Here is a 13,899-nt window from a genome sequence, read left to right as displayed (position 1 = left end):
TTCGGAGGGGTGTGGGGGGGAGGGGGAAATATTTCATGAGCGCAGTCTCAGCGTACCCATTTATATTCATGTGAATGTCACATGTAGTTCAGCTAAAATAATTAACAAGCCCATGGTTCTATACAGCAGATAACCAGTAACTAATGCTGAATAATCACCTCTGTTGTTGTCCAGCATGCTAACTAATCAATAACTAATGGCTATTTTCTACCCAGCTTTATGAAAAAGATAGTTTCAAGGCAATTTTTAGAGCTTTGTGCTTTTGGAGCCAGAGCTTTGGCTGGTGTGAATGCACGTAACACCACCAATATCAATGGATCTGTGCCAATTTATACCAGCTGAGGATCAGCTGAGCCCTTTGTTTTCACTTATGCTGCTGTTTATCAGCCCCTGTTAGATGTTAGAAAACGACAGTTCTTTTATGGTCTGTTTGTTCAGTTCCACCAGTTAGTTGAACACTGATTCTCATCCCCACCCCATGTTTATAACAGAGCTGGAATTGATGTCATTATTTTCGAGTGTCTGATAGCATGTTAGGTTCCTCAAGAGAACAAATAAAGAGACAATCCCCGCCCAGAGGAGAGTACAAGATAAATTCACGGAAGACACAAAGAGTATGTCTACTCTGCAATCCAAAGTGAGGCTGCAACAGGGTAGACATACCAGCGCTCACATGGTAAAACCAGCAGCGTGGATGCTGCAGTGTGGGCTGTTCAAGCACACCAGGGACCATGGATATGTATTCACGTTGCTAGACTGTGCTGCAGTCACACTGCAGATTGCAGTGTAGACACACTCAAAGTGAGGGGCAAAAGCAGTCAAAATTGGGGTAGGAGGAGGACAAAGATTATGACTATAGGACTGTGCAGTTATTCAGTAGAACCCTGATCCTGAAAACTGGTCCATGCAAATAGACTCCTGGGCTCCACATGGGCACAGGGCTCTGCATGTGGGCAGCCAATTGCAGAATCACGACCTTGATGATCCCATTAAACATTTTGTTCTGCTCTTGAGAACCAGCAACTGCCACTTATCTAGCACTTTGCTGCGCTCTGCTCTGTCTAGGGAGAGGCACGTCAGCTTGGGAAAAATACGAATTGAGCTGACCCTTAGCTCATGCACACCCAACTCAAGCAAACCTTCTTTCCAATTCAGATCACTCACTTCCCTCTGCAGAGCTCCCAGCCCATGCAACTATCTGCTAGGCTCAGATATTGAACTCGAGTCTCCCAAAGGTCTCTGGCTGTTGGATAACTGAAATCAGCTTTGCTCTGGATACTTTGGCTGTGTAGCTCTGGAAACCAGTCTGTGATCAGTCGGGTTGTAATTTAATCTTTGACCTGTAGTACATTCCACTCAGCCAATGAGGACATGTGGTCTCTTATGTGCCAGGGATCCTACAGTGGCACTTCTCCATGGAAACTGTGCTGCCAATGGATCACTATAGATTGGGTGCAGTCTGCCTCTGTTCAGAGTCTCCTGGCTACAGCACATCAACCTGTGCCTTAAGCCAGTGGTTCTCAACCAAGGATCTGGGGCCCCCGGAGGCCCACGAGCAGATTTCAGGGGGGCCACCAAGCAGGGCCAGCATTGGATTCGCTGGGGCCCAGGGCAGAAAACTGGAGCCCCACTGAATGGGGCTGAAGCCCAGGTCCTTGAGCCCTGCCACTCGGGGCTGAAGCTGAAGCCTGAGCAACTTCGCTTCAAGGGGGCCCCTGTGCTGTGGGGCCCCGGGCAGTTGCCCTGCATGCCACCTCCTAATGCCAGCCCTGGGTTTTATTTGCAGAAAACCAGTTGTTGTGGCACAGGTGGGCCGTGGAGCTTTATAGCATGTTGGCAGGGCCTTGGAAAGAAAAAGATTGAGAACCCCTGCCTGAAGCAAAGCACCTCCAGGCAGATGGTGTCATTTGCCTAAGTCAGGCAGGTCGGAATGACTGGGCCTGTCTTGCCCAGTGTTCTGTTACAGCCCAGAAACCTTTCTTCAGTTACAAACTGCTTTTGGTATCGAGTGATCACGGCTGCCAGGTTGTCACTCCTCAAGTTAACTGTTTCATCAGCTGGTTAATTTGCAGCAGGCAAAGTGCTCAGCACTCTCAAAGCCTGGACTCCATGATAAGACAGCACAGAAACTTCTTGCTGCAAGCACAGTTACAGGCTGTGAAATCCCCCTTCCATTTTATAGGCATTAGTTAGTTCTTCCCTGGGCACAAGTAGATCAGTAGAGTGTACAGACAATTGGAAATGGGTGACTGATGTGAGTCATGCTGCTTAATGTATTACTGGAAGGTGCGCAGATGATCACAGTATAAGTACTTATATAGACTAGAATATTCTCTTACAGCCTGATTCAAAGCCCACTGAAGTCAATAGAGAGACTCCCTCCCCCTTAGTCTCAGTTATCTTAGGATCAGTCCCTTTTTCCCCTGGATTCAGTGCATAACCCTTGAATGGGTACAGTATTATTTATTAAGCCTTGAAAACAATTTTGATCAGTAGGAGGCTGCTGGCTAATGCAACCACAAAGACAGCAATAAGCCTGTTGTGTAAACTACTCATTATTTTAAAGTACTTCCTTCCCAGCCTTTCTCTAGGGATTGCCAGGAATACAATGGATTTCCCTCAATGTCCTTTCATCTAGGTTCAGAACAGAAGCCAGTAAGCAGAGAAGCAGCTTTATTTATTCATGGTGTGCATTAACATTTATTCAGCTGGCTGCCCTGTGTGTTGAATAAGGCAGCAACATGATAGCTACCTGTCCTCCTACGTGCGGTCTGGCTAGCCAAGGTGCATTCTAAAAATGTGGCCAGAGACCCTTCCAGAACTTGGGGCTGAGTAAAGGAGAGACTGTGTTTTACTCTTTAAGAGTGATGACTCTGTGGTACCCATGATGACTTGGGGGTAAGCTCACCAATAGCTGGGAGCAACCCATCCACCCTTTGTTCATGCAAACTGGGTGAGGGATCATTCATCTGATCATGGCACAGCTATGCTAGTTGACTCTGAAGGAGATGCTGACCATAAACTGTTCACACACAAGGCACATATGCAGGGCCAGTTTTGCTAGTATACTCTGGATGCCTGGTGCTGCAAAGCAGCCGGATTGTACCAGTGATTCTGCCCGTGGTATTCTCTTTTCCTATCCTTCCTAGGGTGACCAGACAGCAAGTGTGAAAAATCGAGACGGGGGTGGGGGGAAATAGGAGCCTATATAAGAAAAAGACCCCAAAATCGTGACTGTCCCTATAAAATCTGGACATCTGGTCACCCTAATCCTTCCTGTTAAATGTAAACTTATGTGTAGAAATTCATACTAGGCAGACAGGATGAGCAGGTGACCAACTTTACATTGTAGGAGAAAATGTAACTTTCAGAATTTCCTGACTTTTGAGTGTTTGATTTTACAACAGAAGCTGGGAATAGGCGACAGGAATGGATCACTTGATGATTACCTGTTCTGTTCATTCCCTCTGAAGCACCTGGCACTGTCCACTGTCGGTAGACAGGTTACTGGGCTAGATGGACCTTTGGTCTGACACCGTATGGCCACACTTATGTTCTTACATTCTAACATTTAATGTTGCATTAACCTCGGGACTTTGGTTGGTTTTTGCATTATTATTATTATTTTATTATTATTAATTATTAATTATTGTTATTTCATCAGTGAATAGGGTATGAGGATGGATGTGTGGGAGAAATTCCTCTTAGTGCTATTAGAATCAGCCTATTTAAATCCCCATCAGATTGAAGGTAACTAAATGCAAAAAGAAAGAGGGTTAATGCAACACTTGCCTCCTTTGTACAGTGTTTTGAGATTTACTATTAAAAAGTGAATTACAAAGAAGGTGATTGTCATCATCCCCATTTCACAGGCAGGGAAACTGAGGCACAGAGCAGTAATGTGATTTGCCCAAGATGATCTAGCAGGCTGCCGGCCAAGCCACAAATAGCATCTAGGTCTCCCAAGTCTGAGTTCAGTACTCTATTTACTTGGGTACAGTGCCTCTGACATCCTAAATGATATTTATAAATGTTGCCTATACAGGTCAATAAAGCGGGAGAGACAGATTGGTGTCCAGCCACTGAGGGTTTTTTGGCAGAAAAGTAAGCACACAGAAGGCTTACCTCATTCATATACAAGCAGTGTAGTCTAGCAGGGGGCTGGGAGGGTGGAGCCCTGGATCCTATTCCCAGCTCTGCTACAGACCTGCTGTGGGATGCCAGTACTTGTCATTTAACCTCTCAGTGTCGGTGAATTTGTAACAAGAATTGCTTTTAGGGTGACCAGATAGCAAGTGTGAAAAATCGGGACAGAGGGTGGGGGGGTAATAGCAGCCTATATAAGAAAAAGCCCCAAGTATCGGGACTGTCCCTGTAAAATCGGGACATCTGGTCACCCTAATTACTTTTGGGGCAGCTTCACAAAAAAGCAAGGCACTTTTCACCTAAGTGTTGTGATTGATGTTTGTTTTTGAGAACAAATTTGTTTTACAGAGAGTATGGATGCTTTGGGAACGTTTGCCAAACCATTGGCTACTTATTTTCCATCTTCAGTTGTGGGAAGTAAAGCTATTTTAGAGCTGCCAGTGTCCCTATGGAGGGACATAAAGCCAGTATTTTAACATCCGCATGTTGTTTAGCTAATAACAAGTCTCAGTTCTGTGATGCATTCACATAATTGGTGGCAGGGCTGGTGCAACCATTTAGGTGACCTAGGCGGTTGCCTAGGGTGCTAGGATTTGCGGGGGGGCGCCATTTTCTCCAGCAGCGACCGCAGTGGCCAGATCTTTGGCCGCCCCAGTCGCCACCGGCATTTAGGCGGAGGGAGTTGGGGCAGGGGAGTGCAGAGAGGGCCACCTGCAGCAAGTAAGTGGGGGGAGGGCGGCACATAGGGGAACTCCCCGCCTCAGCTCACCCCTGCCCCGCCTCCTCCCTGAGCACGATGTGGCTGCATCACTTTTCCCGCCTCCCAGGCTTGCGGCGCCAATCAGCTTAGGCACTGCAAGCCTGGGAGGCGGGAGAAATGAAGCAGCGACGGGGTGCTCGGGGTGCTTGTGCTCTTACGCAGAGCAGGGGTGAGCTGGGGCGGGGGGGTGCCTCAGGGCAGAGGGTGGGCGGTGGGGAGCTGCCGCAAGGGGGGCACCTCAGGGCGGAGGGGGAGAGCTGCCGCAGGGGGGTGCCTCAGGGCGGGGGCACTGGGAGGGTGCAAGGTGGAAGTTTCGCCTAGAGCGCGAAACATCCTTGCACCGGCCCTGGTTGGTGGATATCTGCCTTAAGGAAAGTAGCCTTAGTACATGAAATGTTTAAAATACTTTATGTTCAATTTTCAGTTTAATTTTTATTTTGACCAGTATTCAGAAGAGGCTAACATACGATCAAGGTATTTACTGTAGAAGGCTTTTAGACTGAAATCTTTGCACCACCAAAAACCGCCCTCCCCTTGCCAAGCTCTGGGTAGCTTCAACATACAGTTAAAAACAGAATAACATAGGAGTTACAAAACATAACAGGGGGGGCACTATGGCCCCCTTACACTATGTAAAGGGGCCTTAGTACAAATGAGAATAAGGTCCAACTAGTCCAATGTATCAGCACTTCTTTTCCCCACCTCAAGCACATGTTATTTAATCATCAGACAAGTGACCAACAGAATAACCCCTGCACTTTCTCCCCAGGCAGAAATTAGGCCACAGACAGTGAGTGGTGCAAATAGCACTGAATTTATCTCCTCCTTTTACTTCTGTGTATTGGTCCCTTGCAGCTAATCTAAATTATTTATGATTACTTTGTTCAACACTTTATCCGCTAAGCTAAGTACTCAGCTCTTCAGCCAAGGAGGTCACTCACGGTGACACTGTCTCAGGTTGAGGTCATTTTACAGTGACAAATCTCCAGGCAACCAGTCTGCAATGGAGGTCACTCTAGAGCGACAAATATCCCAGGCACCCTGCCTGTGACCACGATCACCTTACAGTGAAAATATCTCAGGCAACCAGTAGGCAAAGGCAAGTTTCTAATCAAGTCTGAGCAACTCATTGAATTGCTACTGGAATGCTTTGATAGTCTACAAAAACCCAGAACAGAAGAATTGCCAGAATTTCACAAGGTTGTTTAGTAATTTTGCAGCTGGAAAGCAAAATCAGAAAAGCCCTGTTCTGTTCTGTTCTGGCTTTTATATCTGCACCCATCACACTGCACTCACAAAACTAATGTGGTGTACCTGTGGCCGGATCCAGCTAATGAAGTCAGTGAGAATTCTCCACACAGAAGGCTTTCCAGACCACAACTAGAATACCCCAAACTAAGGAGCTTTTATCCTCCTAGCTGAACTGTGTAGAGGAGAAGATTTCTCTTCTCACCTCCCCTTGCTTGTTCAGGCGATCACTACATAGTGTGGACCAGATCCTCAGCTACTGTAAATCAGCTGAGATCCATCAGTAATGTTGATGATTATTAATACCTAGCTGTGATAAAATGCTTTTATACGTAGGTCCATTGACTTCAATGTGGCTATGTCAATTTACACCAGCTGAGGATCTGGCCCGGCATGTTCATCTGAAACTCTTCTTGCCCTCTAGAAAATGATCCCTTGTAAACTCTCTCTTTGAAAGCTTCAGAGAGCATTGACTTTTCATGGTGTACTGAGTAATTAACGAGTATAATCATTAACCTGCTCACAACAGTCTTTTTTAGCTTCCCACTTTTGAGAACCTGGTTGTCTGGCTAAATCAACCAGAAAATGTTAGGGATCCTGTGGAAGTGTATCTGTTTTGCACAGGCTTGTAACACTAGCAAAATTAATATGGGGGTGGCAGCCCCTATCAGAGTGGCTGCACTAAGTGGTTGCAATGGCATGACCGCTAGTGCAGAGAGAACATGTGCCATTCTGCCACAATGTCATGAAAACCTGCTGTAAACATGATATATAGGAAAACAGATGTCATCTGCCTGTTTTCTGCCACATAGCACCTCAGCACGGAAAAGTATAGGGAACAGTATTGGAACAGACCCATGGCGTATCTAGTCTGGCATCCTGTCTGCAGTAGCTTCTTTTACTAGATGCTTCACTGGAAAGTGAGAAGCCCCTTCAAGGTGAATTGTGACGTGTCTATGTCAATTCCTCTCACAACTGCCCCACACTGTCCTACCATGAGATACGAAGAGGAAGCCATACAATAACGATGCCTTCAGCTTTCCCTTCTACCAGTTTGAACCTGGCAGTCTTTACTCAGGCAAATCTGAGCAGCAGCCTAGTGTATCAGTGGCAGTGACTTACCGTATAAATCTTTTGCACTCATTTTCGAAGCACCATCTGCTTTGCCCAAGCTGCTGCTGCAAAAGGAAAGAAAAGGAGCAAATAAACAATAAATCTCAAAAAAGTTTTTTGTTGTTGTTGTTTTTACTGGATTCATTTGAGCAACGCGGGGGTAACTAGTTGATCTGGTCTAGTGCTTGAATGGCAAATGGCAACGGGCTTTTCAAACCAGCTTAATGACAAATGGGAATGGGTTTTTCACATCAGCTTGCCTTAGTGTGTAAGTCAGGTAGTTATCAGGACCCTGCCTGGTGAGCTGAAGGAGTATCAGTCACTGACACCAATTCTCCAGTGACACCTTCGATTGCAACAAGCTGGGACGCCTTGCAGGAAGCTCGAATGCCATCATGTTTGCACAGTCTGTTGAAGAGATCTAATTTTTGTGAGGGGAGGGGATCTGACCTACTCCTGTTTGAGGTTTCGCTCACTCCAAGGAGTAGCCCACTGGCTTTCCCTTCAGGCAGGTCAGACCAAAAAAGGCAGAGGATCCTCTGCCTAAGACAACAGATGTATGGATCTTCCACCACTGACTCTCACCCATTTTTCTCTCTTTGTTCTCCCAGCATCTGCTGGTCCCTTCTAGTCTGTAGGGGTTTGTCACAGGCTGGCTGGCCCTTTAAGGCAAGCCGGGCTCAGCCTTTCCTGTGACCAAACAGCTATTTCCCAGCTGAATGTGATGGAGACTTAATTATAATGCCTGGTCCCAGCTGTGAGGGATCAGAGAGAGGACTATGTAAACAGAGCTGTGAACTCAGTTCAGAGAGGAGCCAGGAGAGTCCCCTTTCTCAGAAGTGCCTGGGGAACTTAGGCTGGAGGACACAACTCAAGGAGCAGGTCAGGTTCCTGTGGGGGACTATGAGGTAGGGCCTGTGAGGAGCAGGGAGATCCCTGAGGGAGGGGACGCAGTGGAGGAGACCTGCGGCGGGGAGGAAGCAGCATAGGAGAAACTGCTGGGACCAGCTGTGGGGGAGCAGAGAACTTCCAGAATGCCTGAGGGGGCAGAAGAACTATTAGTCTGGGTATTTATTTGGACTTACAGTTGGATTTCTGTTACCCTAGAAAGGGGCTGAACTTGAGGGGTGATGCCCACACAAAATCCAAACAGCAACAGGCCATCATGAGGCCAGCACAGGTGGTCAATGGGGCATAAGCAGCAAAATACCCTGCAATGCCATGTCCTGATGCCAGGGGATGCTATAGCAATGGGGCCAACCAGGATAGTGAGCTAACTCCTGGTTCCCCCCTCCTGTGGCAGGCAGCAGCTCAGAGTAGTGTAGTGTACTGCCACATGCACCCTGCTGTCCAGTGTTGGCTGAAGCTTTCAGGGAGAGAAGGGAGAGATTTTGTAGATCCAGGCAGAGTATAATTTGAATCTGCCCCATAGAAGTTGTGGGCACCTGAACAGAACTACAGAAGCAGGGCAACTAGACATAGGTTTCTCTTCCCTCTAGAATGTCGATCAAGCCACATGACATCTTTTGGCAAAGCCTTGATGCATGATGGCATGCGTGAGCATGTTTGGTTTAGACTGCATTGGGACATGGCAAGGTGGAATCTTCCCTGGCCCTAGCTGGGGAGACCTAAGTAAGTGAGCAGGAGAAAGTGGAGTCCCTCCCTTAGGGGAGAACCAGGAGTGGAAGGATATGTGTTTGTGGTGGCAGGTAATAATCTATTGCAGTTCCTGGGGATGAGCCATTCAGCCAAACTTTGTCATTCAGGTTCTTACTTTGGAGAGCCAGGCTGGCTGCTGGTAGATCCTTTGAGACTCATGTTGCTGTCAAGACATTAAACTGTAACAGAAACAAAGGAGTTGCAGTTAGCACATTCCGCATTCCACTTGTTTGACCTGATGAAATATTTGCCTGGGTGTGAACCACACTTCACAATCAGATTTCGTTCGGCATCTGGGGCTCCAGCCTCTGATTCTGTGCCCACAGTCAATAGTGTGTGCAGACAATAGTATTTAGATGCACTTAATGTGCTTCCATAACCTCTCCCCACCCCACATCTGTTTGTATTGCTATATCTCCCTATATAGAACACCTAATGTGTGCACACACACTGACAAAAGTCCTGGATTCAAATTCCACAGCAGGTTGTAGGCCTATTCCTAACCTAATGCTTTCAGTTTGTTCTATGTTGTTGTTTTATGACTTGCTGCTGTCATTACAGCACAGTATCATTAAAGGCTGCTGCAGTGTTAGAGGTCTGTCATTTAGATGACAGATTAATCCAAGGTTCCCTCTGTTCATCTCTGCCCAGGTAGAAGGTAAAGCCTTTTAAAGCCAGTTCCAGTGCCTGAGGCTGTGTATGCGTGAATTGCTGCTGAGCTCACAAGGGCAGCTGCTGTCTCTTTACAGTCTCCACACTGCTGATATATGATGGATCTCTTTTTGCAGTGCTTTAGGATTGCTGGAGAATGGGCTGTGCTCTATAAACCCCAGTTAATAATAATATATGGATATATATCTATCTCATAGAATGGGAAGGGACCCCTAAAGGTCATTGAGTTCAACCCCTGTCATCACTAGCAGGCCCAAGTACTGATTTTTCCTCAGATCCCTAAATGGCCCCCTCAAGGGCTGAGCTTACAACCCTGGGTTTAGTAGGCCAATGCTCAAACCACTGAGCTATCCCTCCCCTGTCTTCTGTTCACTTTAGGGTTGTTTTATGTGCAATTCATACCTCCCCTGAAACCACTGCACCATGGTCACAACATAATGCAACCTCTCTGAAGTCCAAAGTGTTGCGTGGGCATAAATGAGAGCAGGATTTGGCCCAGGGAGTTGGCAGTTTACCTCCAGGATCCTAGAACAGAAAGCTCTAATGGAGGAGCTGACTGACAGAGGGGTCACCTTGAGAACTGTAGCACGTGTGTTGCTTCATAAATTCTCTCAGAAAGCACAATGCTGTGAGATCTACCTCCCTTTCTCCTCCCATTATAGGGCTAGATTCAATCACACCCCATCTGATTTCTGAGGTAGCAGCCCCTGCATGCTGCCCCATCAGAAAATCCATTATTGTGGAGGTATGGCAGAGCTTTATACAAGCTCCCAGAGAGAAGCTATGTGGAGATCTACTGAATCTGGATAAGCCATAAAATGAAATGATTTTTAACTCATGATTGATAACAGTGGAGCACCAGGGGAATAAGCCATTGCACCCAGGAGAATAGCCAAAGAATTTATCCTGCATAATGGTCTAGCAGGAGCCTCAAAGGAAGTCAGAGCCATCTTCCACCTATTAAAACTTGCTGTTAAGGTTGCCAACTCTCCAGGATGGTCTGGAGTCTCCAGCAATTAAAGATTCATCTTTCATTAAAGATTATGTCGTGTGATGAAACGTCCAGGAATACGTCCAACCAAAATTGGCAACCCTAACTTGCTGTAAGCTCCATACACACATGAAGGTTTAATAAAGTTTCATCTGGCCAAGTGTGGGATTCACGTGCATAACCATTGCTGGCATTTCGATGGGAGTGTCACATGTAAATTCCCTGCATTTATCTAGAGTAGAAAGATGCCACTGACTTTCTTAAAGGTGAGTCATCATGCTGTGACAGCCACTTCAGTAACAGAGTGCAGTTACAGTAGAATGAGTGGCACATGCTAAGGGCCTGATCCAGAACTCACTGAAGTTAGTGGAAGGCTCGGGCTGCCCATCAGGAATCAGGGTCCCATTGTGTTAGGTACTGTGCGCACGCACGCACACACGCACTGATCTATGCCTGAAAGAGCTTACAGTCTAACTGTGTGATGAGAGGCAACAGATGGATTCAACAAGCAGACATGGGGAGCATGAGCTGACAGTGAGAATAATGACTAGTGTACTAAGCAGCAGTCACAGCATACCAGGTGCCTAGCCATGCTCAGGTATTTGTGGGTGTAACCCACACTAATATGGAGTGATGCTTTGTCTCCCTCTAGTGGCTAATGAGAGTGCTACCACCACTCAAACTGCACAAGCTCCTGTAATTCGAGCAGTCAGGGCTCCTGCTTTTTAGAGCCAAGGTCCGCGGGTCAGTCCCTGCAGATGGACGGGAAGGCTGGTGTTATATTAGGTTAATTAATACAGATCATAGTGCCACATTCCACCCCGGAAGTGGCTTCGCTAGTGGTTGAATGATTCCCTGTATCTATATGGGGAGCAGGATCAACTACGCATGAGCTCCCAAAGTATATCCGGGGCCAAAAATGCTAATACGATCCTAAAATGCATAAACAGGGGAATCTCGAGTAGGAGTACAGAGGTTATTTTCCCTCTGTATTTGACACTGGTGTGAGAGCTGCTGGAATACTATCTCCAGCTCTGGTGGTGCCCACAAATCAAGAAGGATGTTGATAAATTGGAGACAGTTCAGAAAAGAGCCACAGGAATGATTAGAGAATTAGAAAGCATGCCTTACAGTAATAGACTCAAGGAGTTCAATCTATTTAAATTAACAAAGAAGATGAAGGGGTGGCTTGATTACAATCTATAAGTATCTATATGGGGAACAAATATTTAATAATGGGCTCTTCAGTCTAGCAGACAGAGGCGATCCAATGGCTAGAAGTTGAAGCTAGACAAATTTGGACTAGGTACACAATGTAAATTTTTAACAGTGAGAGTAATTAACCATTGGAACAATTTACCAAGGGTCATGGTGGTTTCTCCATCACTGACAATTGTTAAATCAAGATTGGATGTTTTTCTAAAAGATACGCTCTAGGAATCATTTTGGGGAAGCCCTGTGTTACACAGGAAGCAAATTAGATGATCATAGTGGTCTATTTTGGCCTTGGAATCTATGAATCTATCTATTATTATAATTATTTATATTGTGGTAGCTGCCAATAGCCCCAGTGCTAGGTACACTGAGAGAGAGCCCTCCGCCCAATGAGCTTGCAGTCTAAAAGAACACAAAACAGGAAACACGCAAAGAGCCCAGGGAGCTAGCAGGCACGTGTTTCAGTACTTCCATCCCTCTCATTTAATGCAGCATTATTACTATTATTTATTAGTAGTATTTAACCCTTGCCTGATTTCCCACCCCCGAACTATTTCATTATGATGAAGTCTCATGTGATTATGCTGCTAATACTTCTCACCGATAGGTCTTGTCTATATGTAACTGAGGGTGTGATGTCTAACCGAGTTAGTTAAATCTGGGCAAAATCTTCTTTTGTGAACACTCTGAATTTGATTTTAAACCTGTCTTATATCAGTTAAACTTAATTCCTAATCTGTAGCTGAAAAGCACTATGCAAGAGTTAGGGGGAGGTATGATTATTATTAAGCTAAATTGCGATAAACCGAGTGTCAGTGGGTTTTAAATAGATTTACAGTTAAACTGTTTCAGCTTTAAATATAGACATGGACCAAAGAAAATGTGTGAGCACTGGGGCCTGTGATCCAACCCCTCCCCCCGTTCCCCTTGTGTTCTTTCCTCTCTGGAGGGCATCTCCAAAGCCTCCAGTACTGGTGCAGCCTCCAGCGCTTGCTCTGGGTTCTGCCTGCTTTCACTTTGATTCTCACTCATGCTTTCCTGATGAAAGAATTCCTGAAATCTCTCTTTATCTTCCTAATGGGTGCGGTTGTTTGCTACATATTTCATGGGGCACCAGGTGTGTGCATTTTAAAAAGAAACAAGAGGCAAATTTAGTAATATGATTATTAGAACATTGTGTATCTGGATCGCTTTGTCTCTGCCACTATTTGCTTATGTTGTTTCCTCCTCAGACCTTCCGTTTCTCATCCCCCTCAGTAGGAAATTTGCCTTTGTTTAAATCAGTATTTAAAGTAGCAGTAGATGTGACTCTGGACTCTAGTAAGGCTTTTGACACATTATATTCTTTAAGCAAACTAGGGAAATCAGGTCTAGATGAAATTACTATTAGATGGGTGCACAACTGGTTGCAAAACTGCACTCAAAAAGTAGTTATCAATGGTTTTCTGTCAAACAGGGATATATCTAGTGGGGTCTCACAGGGGTCTGTCTTGGGACCAGTACTATTCAATATTTTCATTAATAATTTGGAGGATGGGGCTGGGGAGAGTATACTTATAAAATTTGCAGATGCCACCAAGCTGGAAGGGTTTGCAAGCACTTTGAAGGGCAGCATTGTAATTCAAAATAATCATGTTATACTGGAGAATTGGTCAGGCATGAACAAGATGAAATTCAACAAAGACAAGTGCAAAGTACTACACTTAGAAAAATCAAATGCACAAATACAAAATAGGAAATAAGTGGCTAGGCAGCAGTACTGCAGGATTTGGCAGTTATAGTGGATCACTGAGTTGACAGTGTGATGCTGTTGCTTAAAAGGCAACTGTCATTCTGGGATGTATTAGTGGGAGTGTCATATGTAAGACATAGGAGGTGTCCCGCTCTGCTCAGCACTGGTGAGGTCTCAGCTGGAGTCCAGTTTTGGGCACCATGCTTTTAGACAGATGTGAACAAACTGGAGAGAGTCCAGAGGAGAACAAAAATGATAGAAGATTTAGAAAACACGACTGTCAGGAAAGGTTGAAAGAATTGAGCATACTTAGTCTTGAGAAAAGAAGACTGAGGGGAGACAGAACTTCAAATATGTAAAAGG

At 45.6% G+C, this 13,899-nt stretch overlaps 1 protein-coding gene and 1 long non-coding RNA gene across 4 annotated transcripts in view; one reads left to right on the top strand and one right to left on the bottom strand.

The window, feature by feature from the left end:
* The window catches only part of LOC116838796 (uncharacterized), a 77,174-nt gene that overhangs the window by 9,100 nt on the left and 54,175 nt on the right, over nt 1-13,899 (top strand). The window lies entirely within an intron of this gene.
* EPS8L2 (EPS8 signaling adaptor L2) overlaps nt 1-13,899 on the bottom strand; it is a 122,651-nt gene that overhangs the window by 77,622 nt on the left and 31,130 nt on the right. Inside the window, exons 2-3 of one of the 2 annotated variants that reach the window (XM_075065071.1) lie at nt 9,042-9,089; nt 7,277-7,332 (exon numbers count right to left, since the gene is read on the bottom strand). In XM_075065071.1, the coding sequence (XP_074921172.1) occupies nt 7,277-7,332; nt 9,042-9,085 (100 nt within the window). In that variant the 5' untranslated portion in view covers nt 9,086-9,089. Of the gene's footprint in view, nt 1-7,276; nt 7,333-9,041; nt 9,106-13,899 lie in introns of both variants that reach the window. The other variant, XM_032804205.2, reaches the window with a different exon arrangement.

Source organism: Chelonoidis abingdonii, chromosome 4 (assembly GCF_003597395.2).
Source record: "Chelonoidis abingdonii isolate Lonesome George chromosome 4, CheloAbing_2.0, whole genome shotgun sequence".
NCBI lineage: Eukaryota > Metazoa > Chordata > Testudines > Testudinidae > Chelonoidis > Chelonoidis abingdonii.
Note: the sequence above shows the minus strand (reverse complement) of the source record. Positions and strands in the feature narration are given on the sequence as shown.